Raw genomic sequence first — 24637 nt, forward strand, 5'->3', positions numbered from 1 at the left:
CCGAGATTACCTTCAGACAAGCTCCGTCCCTCAGGGATCTTCTGGTTCATAGCCATTTCAAAACTATCCCTGTTTCCATAACTCAAACTAATTGGGGCACCTTGCCCTGTGGGGCTTGTGATGTCTGCCAATTTGTTGATCAAAAAACCAAATTCAAACTTCCCAATGGTAAATGGCATTCCATCCAATGTAGGGTCACTTGCCAGAGACCAGGGGTTATCTATATGGCCCAGTGTCTGTGCGGTGGCTTCCACATTGGTAAGACGAAGTGACAGTTTTTCAAACGAATAAGAGACCATATTAAACCAATCAAGAAAAATAAGATGGATACTGCCATCAGCCGACATGTTGGCATACATCATGATTTCAACCCCCAATTTATCAATTTTTTGGCACTTGAACATGTCCCCCTGGATCCCTGAGGGGGCAGTGTTGACCGTACTCTGTTACAGCTTGAGGCTCGTTGGATCTATGATCTCAAAGCTACATTATTTCCCGGATTCAACGAGAGCCTAAGTTTCAAGTCCTTTCTTGAACTTCAATGAATGTTTGCCTCCTATGCATTATTCTCCATTGGCTGATTTCCATGTCCCCCCCCCCCCCTTTCCTTTTTTTTGTTTGTTTTGTTTGGTTTTTTTCCCCTTATGAGCTATTGTTTTACCTATCTAATCATATTATTATATAATTATCCTTGTCTTTTTGTTCTTTAAAGCATTATGCCTATTATCAAATTCAGATTACACATTCCTGACTGTCTCTCATTCATTAAATTAATTTCATCAAGAATTTATTTTTGTTTTTAAGGTGAGCTTGGTTTCTTATCTATGGTAAAAAAGCAGGAGTAGTATGGTGCTGCCCTTATGGAGACAAAATTTATTTATTTTTTTTTTTTTCTTTCTTTGTAGTGAATGTATTGCCTAGTATCCTTATAGAATTGCTTCTAAAACCTGTATATGTTCAAAAATTGAATAAAACTGACTGGTGGTGAATATTTCTATTCAAAATGAAAATACAACAACTGGTGCTCCAATTGTTCAACAAAGGTGCATTGTGCCCTTTAAGTTAAGTAATAAAGTAGTTGTGGATATAGATGTAATATCATCTAGGTGGAAAGTGTTAAAAAAAAAAAAAAAAAAAAAAAAAAAAACCTCTCTTAAAAATGACTTTATACTTCCTAAAGTGTGTGTGCCAAAAATGAATAAATATGTGACTGGTGCCAAGTCCTTACTGTTAAAGGTACAATTGCAACATAAGGTGCTTCAATTATTCAACAAAAGTGCATAGTGCAGCATCGCTAAAGTGACCAGTGTTAAATCATACAAATCCATACAACATTGTGCAAAATATCCATCATAAATAGTGACTCTTGTGCTGTGACCAGTATTGGTTGGATAGGAAAAATTCAGTTTATGAAAAAAACAAGTTCTTTTTGGAGTATTTTGTAGTGTTCAATCTTTGAGGGTCAAATATCTGTAGGAAAGCTTCTTATCCAGGTGCTGGTTTCTTTAATTAGTGCCTTGTCTGCATGCTCTGACAATGCTTGCACTCACCTGATTCTCCTTTCCCCTGCAGGGGTATGCGCGCTCACAGTGTCTGCCACTGTGCAGCAATCAAGGATATCCCCCAAACTTTACTTGTGTATTGTGGTGTAGTAATTACATGTAAAGGAAAGAAGGTATGCCCATCGCGTAAAACCATAGGAGAACTTTTATTAAAACTTAATAGACAAATGTACTCACATTTCAAATGAACAAATCAAGCATGCCAAAAGTTAGCGAATTCCCTTTGTTAGAGGTGCTGCAAGACGTTCGTAACCCGCCCTACGCACGTTTCGTCATCAGACTTCTACTGGGGCGTTCATCTTGCTGTACCTCCTGAGTTTAAATAGTGTGGCCAGTAATAAGTGCAATTGGATCGGCAGCCATTTTTGCTAGGATTTTGAAGACCGAAGCCTGATAGGACTGTGCATTAGGTTGTTAGCGGCCATTTTCTTGTGGATATTACAGACCGAAGCCTAGTAGAACTATCCATTGAGTCCTTATGGTGGCCATTTTCTTGGGGATTTTGTAGACCGAAGCCCGGGTAGCGCGCCTGCGCTTTACTGTTAGTGGGGGAACGTCGAGTCAGAGCTGTCAGCAAAGAACGTCACCGCATTCTTTCTTCCCCCACTTCATATTGAAATCTAAGCCGACTTCCGGGTCGGTGACACCCCCAAGCCACTGCTAATCGTTTTTTGGAAAAAAGTATATGCACATACTGGTCCCATTATTACTCTATGTTCTAAGGTTCAAACATACATGTCAAAAATTTGATATTATAAACATATTAAAAATTTAAAAATATAAAAATAAATATAAAATAAATTAAAATATGAAAGTACACATATGTGAATCTTATATATATATATATATATTTATATACCTACATATAACCTGGAGAGGTTGTCCTATATGTGTGTTTTAAAACTAAGATTAAAAGCAGGGAGGGAAGAGGGTGTGTGTATTACCCATAGTCTATGTATAGTTGGGGGCTTTAAAATCCATTCTGTATATGTGCCCCTAAGTGACCTTATATTGAATTAGAGTGGGGATTGGGGAGTTTCTTAGGAGGTTAAAGTGCATGTTTCAGGTCTCATGGACAGTGAGAAATAGACAATCCAAGGAACAAGAAATAAAAATAATTGATTGTTAAAAAAATTCTTTGGTTGCTAAGAAATTTTTTCTAGAAGTTTGTGAGAAAACAGTTTAGATCCACGTCTATGTTCATTCCTGCCGGTTGGAGGGTGTCCATCAGGAAAATCCATTTGGTCTCATTTTGTGAGATTTTGATTTTTTTATTCTCACCTCTCCAATGTCCTTTAATTTCATCGATCCCATAGAATACCATACATGACGGGTCCTTATTGTGATAATCCTTAAAATGTCTTGAGACGCTGTGTTTAGGATATCCGTTTTTGATGTTTGTTACGTGTTCCCTGATTCTAACGTGTAGCTGTCTTGTCGTCCGACCCACGTATTGTATATGGCACGGACATTCCAGTACATAGGTCACATGAGTACTGTTGCAGGTTATGAGCTCTTTTATGTTATATTCTTTGCCATTAGTTGCTGATCTGAATGTTGTTATTTTCCTATTGGTTTTTTTGCTGCTTTTACACGGTAGGCATTTTCCGCACTTGAAAAAACCTTTCAGGTTTTTTATTATTTTAATCTGTTTTGGCGGGTCCAGAGCGTTATGCACCAATTTATTTCTGAGTGGAGGGGCTTTTCTGTAGATGAAACTGGGCTTTTTTGGTAATATGGAGTTCAGAATTTTATCTGATTGTAAAATGGACCAGTGTTTCTTGATTATGGACTCTGTGATTTTATATTGTCTATTGTAGCCCGTTAAGAAGGCCATGCCTATGTTTTTGTCCTTTTTCTTGATGTTACCGGCTGGTTTTCCTTCTATTAGTGTATTTCTGTCCATTTTTTTCACCTTTTCCTTCAGGTTTATTAGCTCCCTTTTGTTATAGCCTTTTTCAACAAACCTCTTAATTATGATATCTGCTTGTTCTTCATAATCGTTTGCATTGCTACAGTTTCTGTGTATCCGCATTAGTTGTCCCTTTGAATGTTTCCTATCCATTGTGGATGATGACAGCTGCTGGTTGGGATGTACCCATTCCTGTCAGTACTTTTAAAGAAGGTCCTTGTATTCAGGTTTCCATTTTCTTTGTAAATCTGTAAATCTAGGTAGTTAATGCTTTGTTTGTTCCAGCTACCGGAAAAGGAAATTCCATATGCATTGCAGTTGATTTCATCGAAAAAGGCTTGTAGTTCTCCCTCGGTACCCCTCCACACAATGACTATGTCGTCTATATATCGACGGTATAGTTTCAGGTTTTTTCTCCTTATGCTGAAAACTTGTTCTTCCTCCCATCTGTTGAGAAAAATATTTGCTACGCTCGGGGCATATTTTGCCCCCATGGCTACTCCCTTGGTTTGGGTGTAGTAGTCCCCTTTATGCCAAAAATAATTATGGCTCATGGCCATTTTTAAGCCTTCCGTGATATATTTAATTTGCTCTCCTTTTAGATCAGTTTGCTTGTGCAGAGCCCACTCAACACTGCTAAGGCCGTCATCTTGTCTGATGTTTGTATACAGGGAGTCAACGTCTATGGTCACTAAAAAATCTTCTTGTTCTACTTTAAAATCTATTAATTCCTTAATCAATTGTCTGCTGTCCTTCAAATATGATTTTCCCTCTGAGACGAGTGGTTGTAGAAATCCGTCTAAGTATGCCCCCAATCTTGAGAATAACGATTCTATGCCACTAATTATTGGCCTCCCTGGTGGGTTAGATTGATTTTTGTGTATCTTAGGCACATAGTAGATCACTGGGGTCTTTACTGTTTCTGGGGTTAGGTACGTGGCTTCTTTTTTTGTTAATATTCCTCTTTTTTCTCCTCTTTGGATGTACGCCTTTAATTTTTTCCCATATTCTCCTTTTGGATTCCCTTTTAATTTCTTGTATGTGTCTGGTGTTTTCAGTAGTCTTTCCATCTCCATTTCGTAGTCGGTTTTATTAAGTATAACCAGGCCTCCCCCCTTATCGGCCGGTCGTATAACTATATTCTTCTTCTTCTCAATTTCTTTAATGGTATTCCAAATTTTTGTATTTTTATTTCTCTTTGGGTTGATTTTCCTTAAATCTCTCTCTACCATTTTTTTGAAGACTACTAGACTTTCATTTTGTTGTGTTTTGGGGTTGAAAATGGAGTTGTTTTTCAGATTTGAATGTTTGTAGTAGGGAATCTCTTGATTAAATTGGTCCTTTTCCTTCCTTTTTACTGCAAAGAATTTTTTAATATTTAGTTTCCTTACGAATTTTTGTAGGTCTATATACACCTCAAATTTGTCCAATTCTTTGTCCGAAGCATATTTCAGGCCCAAATCCAAAACTTTCATTTCTTCTTCATTAAAACTTACATCACTTAGATTAAAAATGCCACTTCCTAATATTCCCTTCTTCTTTTTCTTAGTCCCCCCTCTCTTTCCTCTGTATCGTTTCTTCTTGCCCATTTCGGTGGTCTGTAGGTATGATCTGTCTTCTCCTCCCGTTGTATTTCCTCCTCCCTTTCTCTGTTCCTTGTATCTATGTTTCTGGTTACCCTTGGATTCCATCCATAGTTTTGACTTCTGTAGGGGAATCTGAAAGGTCTCCATTCTCTTTGTCCTCTGTAGGGCCTTCTCTCCCTTTGGGGTGCATTGTATCCCCTGTGTACTGGTGGTCCTCTCCTGGGTGTTGGAGGTCTCCCTCTGTATTCTGTTGGAAAAAAAACCCTTCTTTGTTGTGTTTCTCCATATGGGGTATTGTGATGTTCATAGTCATCCCTTAATGGAGAATATCTGTTATGATATCTCGGGGTCCTGGGTGTGAATGGAACGGTGTTATATTGGTGTGTTCTGTTATCATATCTTCCAGATTGTCTGAAGTTACGTCCCAGGCTTTCTCTTTCCCTTCTAATTCTTGGGGTTGTTCCTCCTTCAGCGATGTTTCTTGCTTGGGTAGGTCTTACTTCCTGCCATGGTGCATTGTCCCTTTCTATTGAGCTTTCCCTCGATTCTTCCATTAATGAGATGTTAAGATCCTCTTCCATATAATTTTCATCTGATTGCCACTTGTAGACATGTTGATTTTTGTAATCTAATACATCTCGCTTAAACTTTTTTTGCTTTTTCTGTTGTATTTCCTTGTCATATTTCTTCATTGCTTCCTGTAGGTTATTTTCTTTGTCCTTATATTCCTTAGATTCTTGAAACGGTATCAATTGGTCTCTTAATTGTAGGATTTCAGATTCTATATTCTTTAGTTTATGTTGTCTCCGTACTATTAGTTTCTGTAGTAAAGCATTTTCGCTTTCATTGAAAAACCTGTACCATTCTTCCATCAGTTCTTTGTTATTAACTGCATCGTTTGGTGAGATGTCCCACCTAAGTCTTCTTGGTGTAATATTCTGGGAAATATACATTCCCAAGGTGGCCACATCCCACCAAACCCTTAATTGTTTCTCAATGTTATGTTTAAGCTGTTTGAAAAGACCGTCTATATCCTGTTTGTTGACCACTTGTTCTTGATTAAAGACCTCTATTAGATTGATAGTTCTATTGTTGGTATATTTAAAAATATCCATTGCTGCAGATTTTTTGTTTAGCGTAATAGACGTAAACTCTGAATAGTAGGTGTATGGGGTAAATCCGCGCAATGAATTGAATGTTTTAGTTATGGATATGGCTGCTGCCTCTACACATACAATACCACCTAAGTGGAAAGTATTAAAAATGGTAAAAAAGCAGGAGTAGTATGGCGCTGCCCTTATGGAGACAACATTTTTTTTTTTTTTTTCTTTCTTTGTAGTGAATGTATTGCCTAGTATCCTGATAGAATTGCTTCTAAAACCTGTATATGTTCAAAAATTGAATAAAACTGACTGGTGGTGAATATTTCTATTCAAAATGAAAATACAACAACTGGTGCTCCAATTGTTCAACAAAGGTGCATTGTGCCCTTTAAGTTAAGTAATAAAGTAGTTGTGGATATAGATGTAATATCATCTAGGTGGAAAGTGTTAAAAAAAAAAAAAAAAAAAACAGGAATAGTATGGCGCTGCCCTTATGGAGACAAAAAAAAAAAAAAAACCTCTCTTTAAAATGACTTTATAATTCCTAAAGTGTGTGTGCCAAAAATGAATAAATATGTGACTGGTGCCAAGTCCTTACTGTTAAAGGTACAATTGCAACATAAGGTGCTTCAATTATTCAACAAAAGTGCATAGTGCAGCATCACTAAAGTGACCAGTGTTAAATCATACAAATCCATACAACATTGTGCAAAATATCCATCATAAATAGTGACTCTTGTGCTGTGACCAGTATTGGTTGGATAGGAAAAGTTCCGTTTATGAAAAAAACAAGTTCTTTTTGGAGTATTTTGTAGTGTTCAATCTTTGAGGGTCAAATATCTGTAGGAAAGCTTCTTATCCAGGTGCTGGTTTCTTTAATTAGTGCCTTGTCTGCATGCTCTGACAATGCTTGCACTCACCGGATTCTCCTTTCCCCTGCAGGGGTATGCGCGCTCACAGTGTCTGCCACTGTGCAGCAATCAAGGATATCCCCCAAACTTTACTTGCGTATTGTGGTGTAGTAATTACATGTAAAGGAAAGAAGGTATGCCCATCGCGTAAAACCATAGGAGAACTTTTATTAAAACTTAATAGACAAATGTACTCACATTTCAAATGAACAAATCAAGCATGCCAAAAGTTAGCGAATTCCCTTTGTTAGAGGTGCTGCAAGACGTTCGTTACCCGCCCTACGCACGTTTCGTCGTCAGACTTCTACTGGGGCGTTCATCTTGCTGTACCTCCTGAGTTTAAATAGTGTGGCCAGTAATAAGTGCAATTGGATCGGCGGCCATTTTTGCTAGGATTTTGAAGACCGAAGCCTAATAGGACTGTGCATTAGGTTGTTAGCGGCCATGTTTGGTTTTTTCCCCTTATGAGCTATTGTTTTACCTATCTAATCATATTATTATATAATTATCCTTGTCTTTTTGTTCTTTAAAGCATTATGCCTATTATCAAATTCAGATTACACATTCCTGACTGTCTCTCATTCATTAAATTAATTTCATCAAGAATTTATTTTTGTTTTTAAGGTGAGCTTGGTTTCTTATCTAGACACCCAGATGGGCCAGAGTTTTTGTGGTCCAGCTCTTGTGCCCCCCTGCCCCCCCTCATTGGTTTCCTTTCTAGTCCTTCCATGCCGGTTCCCAGTTCCCCTTTTTTTCCCCTTGAGGATATGGTCTTTAGTGGTCATATGGATGCCCAGGGCATGTATTGACACTATCAGTGCATGCCCGCTTCATGCCTAGCTGCGCCTCCGGGTTTTCCTAATCATCTGGGTGACACCTTTGTGCTGCCCTGGATTACACTTCCATCAGTGTCAATTTTCCACCCTCACTACATCCCCTGGGCTCTTGCTAGGACGTTGGGTCTATTCACATTCGTCCTATGGTCGCTGTGGATGGATTTGACTCCTCCCTCCCCTGTAGAGCCTTCTGGGTAGTGTAGTTGTAGGGACTCCTCGGCCTCTTGCGCATGCGCTCTGGCGTCTTTTCGTCCACTTCGAGCCGGTGACGTCACACGCCGGCTCGTTGGAGGACATATAAAGCCGGCTTATCTGGCTGTTTATTCAGCCAGAGCCGGAGGGCTATACTTTATTATGCGGCGCTTATGATATTGGTAAGCTAGGCTGCTGCCTATTATCTGTACTCTACCCTTTTTGAATAACTTACTGCTTATTACACACTATTTCTATTAATCTCATTTTAGCATTTGCTTTTCGGCCATCACACATTCACATAAGCAAGGGCTCCTTTACAATCGGCACTCCCCCCCCCCTTATAAATCAAGCTTCACTAGAGACATTGTCTTTCTATTAATTTGTAAACAAACTTAGCTTCCTCCGTGATTTTTAGACCCTCTACCTTCTTATACTAGAACGCCTTTCAAATTTCACTCTTTGGCAATAGACATTTTTTTTAAATTGCATTCCTTTTATTGGAATTTAGGTATTTTCTTTCTTATGTTATTTTAGCACCACTCCCTGCACTTAACACCGTGTAGGCAGTCCAAAGTTGCTTTAAAGTCGCTTTCGATCCTACGGACCGAAAAATACATCATTCTATGTAAGTATTTACTATATGAGACATTTTTCATACCCACTTGAATCTGATACCTATTTCAGATTAGTTAATAATGTTATGATGATTTTTTGCTCTATAGTCTCGCCCTTCTTTCCTCTATGACCACAATTCTGACCGTTTTCCTCATACCTGGGGGTTTCTGCAGGACTGGTGAATCCGGCTTGGTTTGTTGTTGGTGGTAATTTTTGTTTGGGTGAGTGGTCTTATCTGTGGTGTTTTCTAGAGATCATGCTCACCTATAATGTACCATTTTTGATAATCAATATAATATTCTTAATATTCTGTAACGTCTGTTACAATAATTTTCTGTTTCTATATTTGTTTAGTTCTTTACTTGAATCTTACCCTGAATTGCACATCCCCTGAACAAGCAATTAACGAAACATGTTGGGCTAGTTTGCAATGTATTCACCTTTTCTTTTGAACCTATCAATCAATATGACCACCATATATTTGTTATTACTGTGAACATTTATTCTGTATCTTTTAACTTTGTAATAATAAAATGTATTGCTTATTTTTAATTCATATTTTTCCTTGTACTCTTATTGGCACCGCAAAAATCCCCTCAACCTCTAGCTTTTTTCCATGATTATTTGGGATGAGGTGCCTGTTTGATGGGTGTTGTACCATAAACCAGACCAACCTCTTGTTTTTGATACAAATTTTAAATGTGAACTATGTAAAAATTAAAACAAATGTCACAAATGGTTTAAAAAAAACAGTCTATAACGTGAATAGTGAAAACGATGAAACGTAGCAACACCCAGTGACAAATCTTCAGAGAACAGAGACTGAATGCACCACCACACAGAGTAAAGGCTTACCAGCTTTACAAGCTAGATTAGCTTGTCACCTAACTTGGGTACTACGTTCTTCCAATGTTGATAGGGGCATGTAGATGGAGCGTTCCTTGAATCCCAGCCGGAGAGGATACGGGCTCACATGTTTCGGTGCTAGCCAACACTCGCCACTGAGGGGCTTGCTGTTAAACCCAGGATGGGAACACAATCTCAATGGAGATGTGCGGGTTGTACAAGTAGTATTCAACCTGAGAAATCTCTTCCCTTGATTTGATATTGTCTATAAACTGTGCAATTGTAAGGGAGCTAACCGGAAACTGCCTTTCATAGTTCTTATCCATATGATTTGCCAGATTAACTAAGTCATGGGGCTCTTTGTCCCATTTCTCCCATGCACTGACACTGTTATATGCCGAAGAAAGAATAAATCTTTTCCCTGTCACCAGAGGGGTCACCGCCGGTTCCATAACAGAAATATTACAGAAATAAAAAAAAAATTCCACACAGACATTAGAAAACAAAATGTTTTCATTCAGGGCCCCTTTACACCTTTGTGGTATGCTGTGGTGTGTTAATACATTACATACCTTAATAAATGCCATTGCCATAGTGCATTGCATGAAGGGAGACCATTAATTTTAGACCTGGCAATGCGTTTTTTTTTAATGATGCAACACACCACAACATACTGTACAGCAGTGTTACTCTGTGATGCACAAAAACACAGTTGCTACTATCCGGCGTGCGCTGTCATCAGACCGGGAGCCCCAGTAAACATTATATTTAAGATACCTGTCAGGAACCATCTAGTATTCTCTGGACTGCTGGCTTTTTTTAATGAGATGTCCAAAGCTGATCTAACTTATATCTGGTTGCCCTGGACACTATTATTACTTTTTGTATCAGCTATCACTAATCCTTTTGGTGAATTGGTACAATTCATTAGACTACTTCATTAAACAAAGTTGAAGATCTACCCTTTCTGGATGCCCACTGATGTGGAGGACAGTACTCCCTGCTTATCCTACTCTATATAACCCCTCTTTTCTTTGGAAAATAATATGCCAAAGCCCCTGAGGAAGCATTACTGAATACATAACATGTAGAGCAAGCTGAGCTGAGTGTTTCACGATACACCATCCTTTTGAAATCTGCTATTATTTGAACAAGTGAATTGCTCGGTTATCTGAATTTTGTTCAATATTTATTCATTATGTAGATGGTGTGTTTAACATGCTCATGGGTATTATCTGTGAATTTATGTAAGTTTATGTATGTGTTTTCTAATTTTTAATTTTTGTAATAAATACTGAAACTTTAAAAAAAAAAAAAACCTTTGTGTGTTATGCCAAGTCCATCATTCCAAACTCTTTATAATGATCTCCAAATATCAGGACGTGGCATTAACTATTATGCCCCGTACACACGGTCGGACTTTGTTCGGACATTCCGACAACAAAATCCTAGGATTTTTTCTGACGGATGTTGGCTCAAACTTGTCTTGCATACACAGGGTCACACAAAGTTGTCGGAAAATCCGATCGTTCTAAACGCGGGTGACGTAAAACACGTACGTCGGGACTATAAACGGGGCAGTGGCCAATAGCTTTCATCTCTTTATTTATTCTGAGCATGCATGGCACTTTGTCCGTCGGATTTGTGTACACACGATCGGAATTTCCGACAACGGATTTTGTTGTCGGAAAATTTTATATCCTGCTCTCAAACTTTGTGTGTCGGAAAATCCGATGGAAAATGTGTGATGGAGCCTACACACGGTCGGAATTTCCGACAACAAGGTCCTATCACACATTTTCCGTCGGAAAATCCGACCGTGTGTACGGGGCATTAGTGTGTCGTATCCACAGTACCACTCTGCGGTGATACGAAATTTTTAGAATCTAAAATGCAGGTATGTCACCTTACCATGTTGGGGTGTCATTCAAAATGAATAGCACTGCAGCACACTAATGCGTACTTACAGCGGTACTGTGAGCTGCGATCACATGCATGTTACCAAATTGCAAAGCCTCAAAGTGAACATTTTAAAGAGAAAATACTTTGTGTGAACAAGGCTCACACAGTAGGTTATACCGCACGGTATTCAGATTGCTCACCTCTTTAGAAACTGATGGCATTGCTGATGCATCATCACAGTATTTCAAGGCTACAGATTTCTGTCCAAGATCCTTAAAGCACTAGGGATAAACATACCATACAAAAATTACACCTTTCCACTACCATATTAGCACACAATAGTAACAGATACATTGACAAAATCTAAATTATTCATTTTCCATAGACTTGAACGAGATCTTCAATGTTGCCACTAAAAAGAATACATGAGATATAGGAGTGGTATTTTAAAATCTACAACTAAAAACTACCTTTACAATTAAATCTGCAGCTGCTCTAATTTTAAAAATTGTCAAAATGATATATCTCACTTCTTTACAATATGTCAAACTCCATGTTTTTACTCTTTATAGCTTAAGCATAAAGATAATGTGATTTTTCCTATTACAACACTGAGATTACTCAAATTTTTGATAAAGAAAGATGCCCCTCTCACTCCCTCAGTCAGTCTTAAAATGACATGAGAAGGAAAATGTGCATTTGCTGTAATCTTTGCAATCTATATAGTTTATCCATCCAATTCAACCTGTGTTGGGGTGTGTGTGCGTTTTTTATTTTGTTTTTAACAAATTTTTTTTCACAAATTTTTTTATTGAGTGAAATCTTTAGAGTATACACAGCGTGTACATAATAAGCGTACAAAGATCATAACATCAGAACAGAAATGTACCAATTGGCGGAACATAGATAATTGTGATCTAGTCCCTGCAAGAGCGAGATCTAGGTTTAGGACAACAAGTTGAGCAACTTAAGGAGAAGGGGGTTCTTCGTTTGGTAACTATCGTTCATAGAGACCACTGAGATCTCTGGCAAGGGATTGTAAACCTAGTTTTGAGTGTGCCTCTGGGCCTGTGGGCCAGAGGGGTGAACTTAGGGCAATTCTGAGAAAGCCAGTTCCACATCTAAGCCTGCCAGATCTAGTTTTAACAATTATAACAGTTATATTTTAACTAGTTCAACTCTTTTGAAGTACTACATACATCCAAAGATGTTAATCACAATCTGATGATTGCTACTGCTGCTCTGCTTGTTTAGCCGCTTTCTGACTTAAAGGTGATGCGGCGGCTGTATAGCTGCCAATCATTTTCACACTGCGGGCTGCACTTTGCCCCTCCTATCCCCGTTGAGCCCGGCATGGCCCCCATGGTTCCCAGGCTCTTCCTGGAAGCCCAGGACTGCAACTACCGGATTTAGGATGGAGAGCGGTGTGAGAATGAGGCATATCCATGCCTCAATCTCACATGTAAAACAAAGAAACTGGAAGCGACAATTTTGTCCCTGCCAGTTTCAGATCCACCATTTCATGGCTGCTACAGCCAGGGGACATATCCAACTATGCAGATTTGTGCTTGGTTGGATGTTGTGAAAGGCAGGGGAGACATTGAGGTCTATTACACCCCTAGAGTTTCCCTAAAGAGTAGCTGTCACCAGCCCAATGCTATCACATGGGGGCTTATTAATCTCTTGTTATAGCAATCAAGTAAACAAAAAAATAAAATGTTTAACAAAATTATAATAAAATGTATTTTAAAAAATTGCTGTAACTCCCATTGCCCCACACACGTGCAAATGCAATCGAATGCTCAGGGTGCGCATGCATATGTAAGCCATGGAGCTCCTGGTTAACTCTAAACTGATGAGCTGTAAAGGCTTTTAAAGCTTCACCTATTGAAATTTTTGGGTGCCGTAGTTTTTGCAATATCATAGGCGCAATACAATTTTAAGACAGCTTGTTTGGTATCTGTTTACTTAATGCAACCTCATCTTTTACATTTTAACAAAAAAATGGTATTATATTGTGTGTGTTTGCAGTCAAATACACAATTTTAATTTAATAAACAGTTTTGCAAATATCATGTGACATAAAAATTTGCAACTATCTTTTTTTATTTTACAGCATGTGTCAAACACAAGTTCCTCCAGGCCATTTCATATGGCCCTCCCACCTCTCCTACAGCTACAGGAGCGCTCCAGCCCTCCTCTGGTCCTCCTCCAAACCCTGTACTTTCTGTTTTCCAGCAATGCCTCCAGCATCTTCCCAGCAGCAGCACACCAACCCCCAAAACATCATATATTTTCTTAAAGCAAAGACCCTGTAGAACAGGGGTGTCAAACTTAATTTGCAGGCCGCATCAGCATGATTGCCCTCAAAAGGGCCGGTTGTATTTGTAAGACTTGATATCTAGAGCATCCCCTACCCTTACAGACGTCAAGAGCCACCCACCATCTGAAATTGAGTCCCCCACCCTCCCTTACATCACAGTGCATCCCCCTTAGGTTCTGCCCAGCTTAGTAGATTGCTTTAAAAAAAAAAAAAAGCCTGGATTCTTTCCTAAATGTACATAATATAACTGGATACTAACATTTATAGGTAAGGTTGATCCAGGTTGATCCAGGGAATATCTGATTGCCTTCTGGGGGGATCAGGAAGGAATTTTTTCCTCTGCTGCAACAAATTTGAGAATGCTTTGCTGGGTTTTTTTTACTTCCTCCTGGATCAACTATGGGTATAGAATTGTGCATATAGGATTGTACTTTTTTTTCCCTTTTATTAGTTGAACTAGATAGACTTTCAACCAGACTATATGTGTGTGCAAAAATGAAGAAAAACTTTTTTTTTATTCAGATCCTTTTTTTATTTATTTTCTTAAGCAAACAACGTTAAAACAATACAGACAGAAGAAAAACTTCTGATCCTTTACACTGTAATACCCAAAGTATATGTGATTTCTATGTGTGGTTTGTATTTGTAGAAATCTTTTTTTTTTTCTCTAATTAGTGAGATTTTTTCTTTGGTACAAAAAGTTTAAAGTTAAATAAAACATATCTTTTAAAAAAATAAAACAATTTTCCTCTTGAGCCGAACTGGTTTACATAAATTAGGCACTGACAGATATTGCAAAAAGAATGCCCGCAACTCGATTGCTTCTTCTTAAATCTTTATTGAGCACAAACAGCAGTGCGACACTAAAACATGTTAGCATTTTGATGTGGCACTGCTGTCTGTGCTCAATAAAGATTTAAGAAGAAGCAATCAAGTTGACGGCATTCTTTTTGCAATTTTGATGTATGGGACACAATGGCCTGAGCACCGTTATTCAGCTCATCATCCTATAAACATGCTGTAGAGCTTGGGTAAGTCTTTGTCTACAATACATTATCACTGATAGATATTCACAGATGCTAAAATGAAGTGCATTATTTACCTTTGCTAGAAACACATAATTGTATTTGGAATAACCAGGTTGCATCTCTTCAGCCTGAAATGTAAGGTGCAAAAAAAAAGTGACACTAAAAAAATGACAATACAATGTATCAAACATTATTAGCAAAATGTTTTGAGCAAATAAAGGTCTGTTACAATGAATGTAATCTGCTGTCTGGTGACAATGAGGGAGGATAACAAACAAGTGGCAGGGAATATACTAGAGTGGTATACAAAAGAGAAGTGTTTAACATACAGCAGTGCTTAGCATGAAGTATAGCACAGTGAGCAGAGCAAAATGGTATTAAGTAAAGAGCACAAAACTGTTGCACAGTAGAGTAATTTGTGTATAGAATGCAGAGGTTGTAAAGTGGATCCAAAGTCAAAGTTTTTTTTTACCTTAATATATTCTATGCATAGGGTAAAAACCTTCAACCATCCACTCTTTCTCCTTCTCCCTAAACACTTACCAGAGTCCTTTATCGGTCCAGCGCTGTGCCCGTTTGCAAACTCTTCTCTCCCTGCTCTCACAGGCTTCACTGAAAGCAACAGGAGCCATTGGCATCTGCTGCTGTCAGTGAAATCCTAAGAGAACAAAGGGCAGGACTGAGCCATGCTGTGTCTTAGGATGCACACAGCCTGGCTCAGGAGCATGTCTGCACATATGCCCCCATAGCACCCAGCTTCTTATGGGGGCACATGCAAGAAAGGAGAAGCAGAAATGACAAGCTGGCTGGCCACTCAGCTTGTTAAGGCTGTCTTGTGGTTGAAAAAAAAAATGGTCAGCTGGGTCTCTGGAAGAGGAGGTAAAGGGCTGCTCTGTGCCATATCATTTGTTATTTTAATAGTAATAAATAATAATTAATACAATTTGGCTTTAAGTGTTATAATGCACAACATAGTGCAATGAGTAAAGCTGTATGCAACAGTCCATGCAGACGGGTGTATAGTATAGAACATACAGCATAGTTTGTTGAGAAGAACCTTGTTAAGTAAAGAAAAGACAATGAAGTGCCATGTAGTAGAAGACCCATCATCCACAAAACAGGACAGACAACTGCCAATTATGGGTGTGCCAGGCACAACTGGTAGGTAGGCACTACAAGAGATTGACATAGGGTGACAATGCAGGTTACATGAAAAGCTGTCACTCACAGCTATCTCATTAGGTCTAACACCATACTGACACTGCGGATTGTTATTTAAGGTCCCTTCATACCTGGCTGGTCACAGAGACTTTGCTGAACACTTTGTGAGGTGTGAATGTTATTTGTTGGAGGCAGCTGAGCAAAAATATCTCCTTTTTAGTAGAGAGAGAGAGAGAGAACAAACAAAGCTATCTGTGGAAGTCTGCAACTGGGCTCCCGAACTGGGGATGGGGGGCGCGTGGAGCAGAAAAAATGTCCCATGTGAGCTTCAAAGAGACTCCTATGGAGAAATACTGTTAAAGTAAAGCAGTGCATCAACCACTGAAAAGTAATACATTGAAAAAAGAAGGAAAAACTGGATTTTTAAAGTTGCCAAAATCATAACAAAAAGTTCTTTAAAACATCAAAATGTTATTACAGTATAAACATAAGAATAGTATGGTCTCTATAATGGGTCATCAGAGATAGAAATAAACTCGTACCATCATCCAGAATTCAAAAGATAATAAGAAATGGGAAGCCTGGTCCCCGGCCAGGCTACCACAAAGGACATAGGGGCTATTTGGACTATCGCGGTACAGTGGAAAAATAAATTTTTTATGTGACAAATAGACAATTGTAAAAGATAAAAATGTAATATATTATATTTAGTTATCCTTAGTTTATTGATTAAATTTTATTACAATCAGCCTAATGCGACCATTCATTGCGGACGACTTTTTTATTATAATATAGGGTACCGCACCTGGAAAACATGTTGCACCCCATCATGTTTTATAGTCTCCGGTCCTCCGGACTCCTGTCATGAATTTCGTCGCAATGGCTGCACAGGGTAATTACCTTATCCCTGTATACCTACCATTTATATCTCTTGCTTTATTGTATTTTTACATAGCCCATTTCTATTTTATTTCTCTATTGGTATTATAATTTTTTGGTTTACTTTTTTGTTATTGAGCCTCACTGCTTGACCCCCCTCCCCCCCTTTTTTCCCCTCCCTGCCCCGCCCCTCCCTTTCTTTCCCCCCTCTCCCTTTTGTCCCCTATGACAGGCACTGTTGCTTGGCGCCCTACTTGTGTGTCTGTCCGCGGCAGCCCGGTGGGCTCCCTGGCGGAGAGATTGGTCGCGGATGAGCCACCTTCTCCTCTTGCACCGGTCCTGGCCGGGATTTGTATCCCTTGGCCATAGGGCTAGTGCGCGCGCGCGATTCATTCGCGCATGCGCAATGCAGAAGCTCTGACCCTGTGATGTCACGCGCAGACGGAGCCGACGAGGCCGGCTGGCGTGCAGTGTCGCTGGTTTGGGTGTTACAAATAACAGGCGGTCAGCCTGTTTATCCACGTTATGGACTCTAGGCGTCCTGGAACATTCACTCCAGCCAGCATTCAGTAAGTCACTTGGCAGTCAATGTTTCTTATCACAGCCTTATGCAGTGCCTGTCATCTCAGGTCACTGGCTATCGGCCCCTTTTAATGTTTGGTACCGTTGTTTGGTTTTTTTCTCATAGACGACTCTGGCATGGGGGGATTAACTCTCCTGTGCCTCCACCCCATGCCTTTGGTAATTCGCTACATTTTGATTACCAGGTATAAGCTGTGTCCTTCATTCATTTCATTCACTTATCGCCACCTTCACCTTCCACACTTCTCCCCATTTTTTCTTTATCCCCTCACGCTTCACAACCAATCACTGTGTATTTCAAATTTTTTTCACATTTTTACCTTTTGATTTCATTTCTTTCACCTTTTTTCACATTTTTGATAATTTGATATTTCTTTCACTGGATCATTTTTATACTTTTTCAATTTTTCACCGGTCCACCACTGTTCGGCTTTGTAGGCCCACAGCACATTCACCCAGGGTTTTCATTTATCCACCTTTCCCGACCTCAGCTTATCTATCCTGAGTTTAAAATAAATCAATTAATTTTTTATCCAGATTTCAGTCCATAATGCTCTGCAGCTCCCCCGAGTCGCCGCGGGAGACCCCCCATTTGGTGGTCATGCCTTGCGATTGTGGCCTGTCGGGACATGGGTAAGCAGTTTGTCTCTCTCTCTCCCCTCTTATGCAATAAATATTTTATTTAAATTTTGTTATAATTGTTAGTTTTTTACGGTCCCTGATTCTTGGCAGTTATATTGCCATTTTGACCCTTTGTTAATCAATTCACAGACTCTCCTGAGGAAGCGGCTTTTGTCCGAGCAACTAGTCGAGTTATGTCTGTGATGAACATGTGTGGCAATACTATTGTGTGTTGACTACATAGAAAATCAATATACAAATATACAAAATAATCACTTGTCTGACTCTCTTACGCAGGGTGTTCAAAATCATGAAATGAATAACAAACAAAGATAATGCATCAATAGGATCATCCACGAGAATATCAGCAAGCCATAGGAGGGATAGTGCCCACATAAACATCAATCTACAAATGATCAGTATAATAAAAATTATTAACCTGAAAAATTATAAATTTCTGCCATTTTGGCAAAACTATATGGTTCTTTTTACTATACACCTACCGCTTATCTCAAGAGGATAAACATAAGAGATCCACTAGATTTTAAAATACAAGCCTTGCCGTCCAAGTAAAGAGTGAGAACCTAGCTTGTGGGTTCATAGAATGTAAACTTTCCCACAGGATGAAAAAAGGGTTGACCCACTTCATGAGTACAACAAATGCTACAAAAAACAAAACAAAAAAAGGGGGCACTATTACAATGCCAGAGGCAGCTTACAAGTGCCAATATAAGTTGGAATCAATAGCCTTTCATTCTTACCAAAAATAAGTGTTACATATGGATTGTCTACACTGCGTCCCAGTGGCAAATGCCACGGCGAAATATCCGCTGCATGTTTGGCCTTAAATAACCCTCCCACCCTGCTGGTGTCTGATGTCAGCAGCAGGATGTGGACATCCAAATGGTGCCACTGCACACAAGGTCACAGGAGGCGACGCCACGCACATGAGCGAGGGCATGCGACCGCCATCTTGGAAAGTCCTGCCACCAGAACCTAAGTTTAGGGCAGGTCTAACCAGAGGCTGAAAACACCCGACCACTCCTGCAGTGCAACCATAGGCCATAGGGACGTTAGGATGGAACAAGGATCCCAAGGGTCGGGATGCATGGATATAACAAGGGAAGTGGGAACAAGGCATGAGGGCTAACCTACAGTAGGCACCACCCATAGAGGAACAGCCACACCTGATGGGCAGCTGGATCCCATAAGCGGCGCCCCAGGTGTTCGTATGGCCACTCATCCCCCTGTGGAGATCCCTATATATATATATATATATATATATATATATATTATATATATATATAACAATATAATAAAACATATAATAAACATAAAATATTACAAACCAATAGTTGCAAGAAAAAAAAACAAAACTCTACAATCCTTTACTGAACAACCCCGCCAAGCACATTAACCTCCAAGGAACCCTTTACAATTCATGCATCACAAATACAATAAATGGTTGCAAAGAACAATCCTTCGCCTGAAGCATAATACTGTACATATATGGCTAAAACTAACCATAAGCACAACCAGGGAAAAAAAAATTTTACAAGAAGGGCTTGAAGCTGATAACATCAATAAGCCCTGGGAACTTGGTTGCTGCTAAATTATAGATTCATTTTGTCTCACGCTACAATAGCAGCTTGTCAACATCTCCTACCCTCTCATGCGGAGGTATAGTACATGCTCTAAGGCAAAGAAATGCATCTTGGATAAATCAAATCCAAGATACAACCCAAAATGGTGACTGATTGGGGTCTCTAGCTTGTTTTTGGAAACAAGGGCAACATGGTCCCAAATTCTATGGAAAAATGCTCTCTTTGTTTTCCCAATATAGAAAGCCCTACAGTCACATTCCATATAGTAAACTATGCCAGTTGTTTGGCAAAAAATATGGGTTAGTACATATGGCCGTTTGGCAAAATCATTTGTTGTGCCTTCATAATGAACCTACAAAAGTTACATTTGCCACCAGGGGCGTTCCTATAGTTTTAGTCTTAGTTTTAACCAAGTAGTGACTATGGACAAGTTGATCTTTTAAACATTGGGACCTTCTGTAGGTAATTTCTGGATAACTTAACATACATCATCTGCCAAACATCAACTACTTCATCTGCCAAAAGCAGATACCAATATTTCTCTATGATTTGACAGACCTGCTCTTGTTGACCAGAATAGCATGTAATTAACCTCACATTTTGTGTAGTAGGGTTGGTTCTTTTACTATAAATCAGAATATCTCTATCTTTTTTTTTTTAACAGAAAGGTTTTTTTATTGTTGTACAAGTTGACAAAAAGGAAATGAAACATTTACACGCATTGACAATGACACAGTACATAGTGAAGATATACAGGTGGGTAGACAGAGAAGTCAAAACGTGAACAAGTGATATGCTAACAATCTTGCTGGTGTACAAAAGGGAGAGAGGAGGTAGTCAATCAGTCACAATCTCTGCAGTATACTATGCGGAAATAGAGGGGGGGAGGGGAATCGTGGATGGAGAGGAACCTCCAATTCTACAGCAAAGGACAAGTCATAGGACAATACAGTGTACTGTTAGGGATGGAGTTTTGTGATAAGGCAAAACATAGGATATTATTATGCGCTCAATAGATGGAGCCCTGCACGTCTATCCATTGGGACCAAACTTTGTCAAATTTTTTGGGGCAATTCCTGCTTTCATAGGTCAATTTATATAGTGGAAACACAGAGTTAATCGTTGCTACCCAGGATTTGAGAGTCGGAGGTGTTGCTTGCTTCCATCTAAGAAGAATCTCCCTCCTAGTATAGTATAGAGCATAGAATAGAAATAGCTTTACATGTCTGGAGGCCACCACATCTTCCATAGAACCTAGTAACGCTAAGGTCGGGTCCTGACCAAGGGACCAGTCTCTAAATTCATTCAAGGCCCCTATTACCTGCTCCCAGAAAGGGCGGATTAGGAGGCATTCCCACACCACATGGAAGAACGTACCCGGAGAGGAACTGCATCTGTTACAGAGGGGGCTTACACCTGGATAGATTCTCGCCAATCTTAATGAGGTATAGTAGGCCCTGTGGAGGAACTTAAGTTGGATAAAATGGTCTTTGGCTAAAATCATTGTATTGATATATCCACCCAGCAGGTCCTCCCAGTTCTCCTCAGTCAGCCCCGGGATGTGAGACTTCCACTTGTCATACAGTGTCATCAGTGTGGTTGCATGTGCAGAGGCAAGATAAAAGTACAGAGAGGATAGCGGTTTGTCTAGGATTTTAGAAATCAGGAGTCGTTCTGTGGGGTCTGTCTGAAGAGTTATGGGGTTAGGAAATTGCACCTGGGTAGCATTTTTAAGTTGATAGTACCTAAAGGTCATGGAGGCTGGTACTGCATAAGTTTCCCTCAGCACCGAAAGAGGTAAGAGAGAACCCGTAGGTAAGATATGTTTAAGGGTAACAATACCTTTGGATGCCCAGAGCTGGGGGTCTGGCAATTGGTAGTAGTGCTTAAGCTGTGGGTTCCCCCCAGAGGGATATGCGGGGAGAAGGTGGATTCTGCCATGTAGGTGGTACCTGCCTGTTGCCAGACTCGAACAGTCGTTGTCATTGGAGTTGTAATGGCAGGATGGGCCTTAGGTCCTCTATATACTAAGTTGCTCAGGACTGCATAAGACCCCAAGATTGCTGCCTCAAGTGTAACGGCTGGGTTCTGCCTGGGTTGGCCAAACCACCAGCGGACAGTCACCAGGACTGCCGCCCAGTAGTAAAGAAAGGCATCGCCAGTCCCCCTTGGGAGAGAGGGAGCTGCAGCACCCGCTATGACAATCTAGGGGTCTTCCCCGCCCAAACAAAGGTACTGATAAGGGCGTCCAACCTACAGAAAATCCGTTTAGGGATGGGGATTGGGGTGTTCCTGAAGAAGTACAGGAATTTGGGAAGATAAACCATCTTCAGCAGGTTTACTCTACCAACTGGTGACAATGGCAGGGTTTTCCAGGTCTGACATTTCGTAGTGAACTGGGCTACTAAGGGCAAAAGATTATCCCCCAAATAGGCCAGCACAGATCCCCTGACCTTCACCCCCAGGTATGTAAACTCCTCTACCCACTGGAGGGGAGTCTGGGTGTCTGCTCCAGAGCCCGAGGGGTGAAGGGAAAACAGAACTGACTTGTCCCAGTTGACACGTATACGGGAGTATCAGCCAAACTGGTCAATTATCTCAAGGCAGACTTTAAGGAGGCACCTGCATCAGCCAGGTACAACAGCGTCATCTGCGTAGAGAGACACTTTTTCTTGAAGAACTCCAACTGGAATTTCCTTCACCCTGGGATCCTGGCGTAGGAGGATTGCCAGAGGCTCAATGGCCAGGGCCATTAGTGCTGTAACAGCAAAGCAATCATTTATTCCCCTGGACGCTGTCTGGCATGTCCCATTCCTGTCACATATGCAGGGGATGCTCATAGAGGGCGATTGCTCACAGGCCAACCAATCAAGCAGCCTGCCATTACGTTCGCCTTCCTCAAAAATATTTTGGGATTGTTGTAATAATTTTTTCTTAGTCAGGGAGGTGCGGAGCAAAAGGACCCCTCTGGTACATTCTTGAAGACGGTCGTGGACTAGTGGGTCCCTGGTTTGGACATATAGTTTTTCTAGTGAGTCTGCCTCTCCCTCAGCTCTAACCAGGTCAGCCCTAAATTGTCTATGTCCCCTATGAGTGTCTGGTAGTGGCCCCTGCAGAAGGCCTTGAAAGTGTCCCAGACCACAGCATCCGATGCAGTCCTGGGATTGTGGGACCAATACGCCTGTAGCTGCTGTTGGACGCCAGGGTCTACTCCAGGATCAGATATCCAGAATCTGGAAAGCCTCCAAAGCCTATCCGAGGGATGTCCCTCAAGTGAGAGTCGGAGCAATACAGGCGCGTGGTCCGAAATCCCTCTCGGGGGGATGTCTATCTGACTAACCCTAGGGAGGACGGGGCCCCCCGCGTACATGAAATCAATGCGGGAGAAAGACTTATATGTAGTGGCACGTAAAGGACCTGTCGAGGGGGTGTTTCCACCTGCACAGATCCACCAGGCCGTATGCATCCGCCCATGTGGAGAGATCCGATGAGGAGCCCCCCAAAGAGGCAAAGTGGTCAAGCTCAGGATTAGGTGGCATGTTGAAGTCTCCCATAAAGATCACGTTGTCAGTACAATTTTTGGCTATAAGAGAGGTGAACTTATGGAGCAGTTTGATAGAGGCAGGGGGAGGTATGTAGAGTCCTATCAACACTACTTCCAGTGACTCCAACATAGCATGCAGCATCACGTAGCGTCCATCTGGATCAAGCACTAGCTCTAACAGCCTAAATGGCAGGGACTTATGTATAAGCACACTCACACCCCCGGCAAAGTTAGAATAGCATGAATGATACTGGTGGCCCACCCACGGATTTTAGAATATCTCTATCTTGATCTTTAGCTTGATAGTAGGCTTTTTCAAGACAAGATTTAGTATTACCTTGTTTAATTAAACATCTCTGAAGTGCTTTTGCTTCAGCCTAAAAGTCCTCCTGCCTGCTACAATTACTCAATACCAGCGATACCGGATGGGAACTTGTGGTATATAGAATTCCCAGAAGGGGGTCCTCTAAAGAGGGAAGATCATAGGCTGCTGTCTGCATTAACAAAAATCTGTATGTTCAGAAAACTTACTGGTAGCAAGTCATTGTTACCTTCAGATTAAAATTGTTAAATTTAGCAATCTCCATAAAGACATGCAGTTCATCCAAAGAGCCAGTCCAAAGCATAAGGACGTCATCAAAGAATCTGCGCCAGATCAACACCTTATTTAGGCTCCCTTGAAGGTCCTCCCTGAAAAATAGGTAACGTTCCCACCCCCATGAGTACAGGTTTGGGTAAGATGGGGCACATATGGTCCCCATCGCAATGGCCTGCACTTGGAAGTAGTGGGAGCATTCAAATTTAAAAATATTTTTAAGACAAATCAGAGCAGATCAAGAATAAATTGATTATAGGGACCAGCTGAAATGCATAGCTCTGAAATAAAGCACACCATAATCTGAATCCCCCCCTCCAATTTGTGGAGTACCGAGTCGTAGAGGGCCTCAACATCCACATCCACCAGCCATTCTCCTTCAGGAATAAATATCCCTTCCAGAGCTTTGAGCAAATCCATTGTGTCCTGGGCATAAGAGGTAAATGCCCTCACATGAGGGCGCAAATAGTCATCTACCAGCTCACTAGCTTGTTCAGTCAGACAGCCACTCCCTGAGATTGTAGGCTGTCCGGGTGGGTGGCTCATACTTTTATGGATCTTAGGTAAGGCATATAGGATAGCAGCATGTCAGATGGTTGAAGCATGGAGAAGGGGATGGTTGGTGTTGTGTAGGACGGTGGTGTGCTCAGTCCATACAGAGGGGATCCTCTCTCCTCCCCTATCAGACAACAGATGCCCCTTTTCTCTGCTCTGCATCCTGTTACAGCCCTGGGATGGAGCCAGGGGCAAGAGAAGAGCAGAGCTGGCCAGCAGTTGAGGATTGTACTGGTTGGGCTGCACAGCGGTACCGTGTTCAGTGATCGGGGATAGA

General features: G+C 40.6%; 1 protein-coding gene across 1 annotated transcript in view; it reads right to left on the minus strand.

Moving 5' to 3' along the window:
- RMDN2 (regulator of microtubule dynamics 2) overlaps positions 1-24637 on the minus strand; it is a 1282724-nt gene that overhangs the window by 148829 nt on the left and 1109258 nt on the right. The window contains exons 8-9 of the mRNA XM_073627634.1: positions 14894-14947; positions 11669-11749 (exon numbers count right to left, since the gene is read on the minus strand). Coding sequence (XP_073483735.1) covers positions 11669-11749; positions 14894-14947 — 135 coding nt within the window. The remainder of the gene's footprint in view (positions 1-11668; positions 11750-14893; positions 14948-24637) is intronic.

The sequence above is a fragment of the Aquarana catesbeiana genome, linkage group LG04 (assembly GCF_042186555.1).
Source record: "Aquarana catesbeiana isolate 2022-GZ linkage group LG04, ASM4218655v1, whole genome shotgun sequence".
Taxonomy (NCBI): domain Eukaryota; kingdom Metazoa; phylum Chordata; class Amphibia; order Anura; family Ranidae; genus Aquarana; species Aquarana catesbeiana.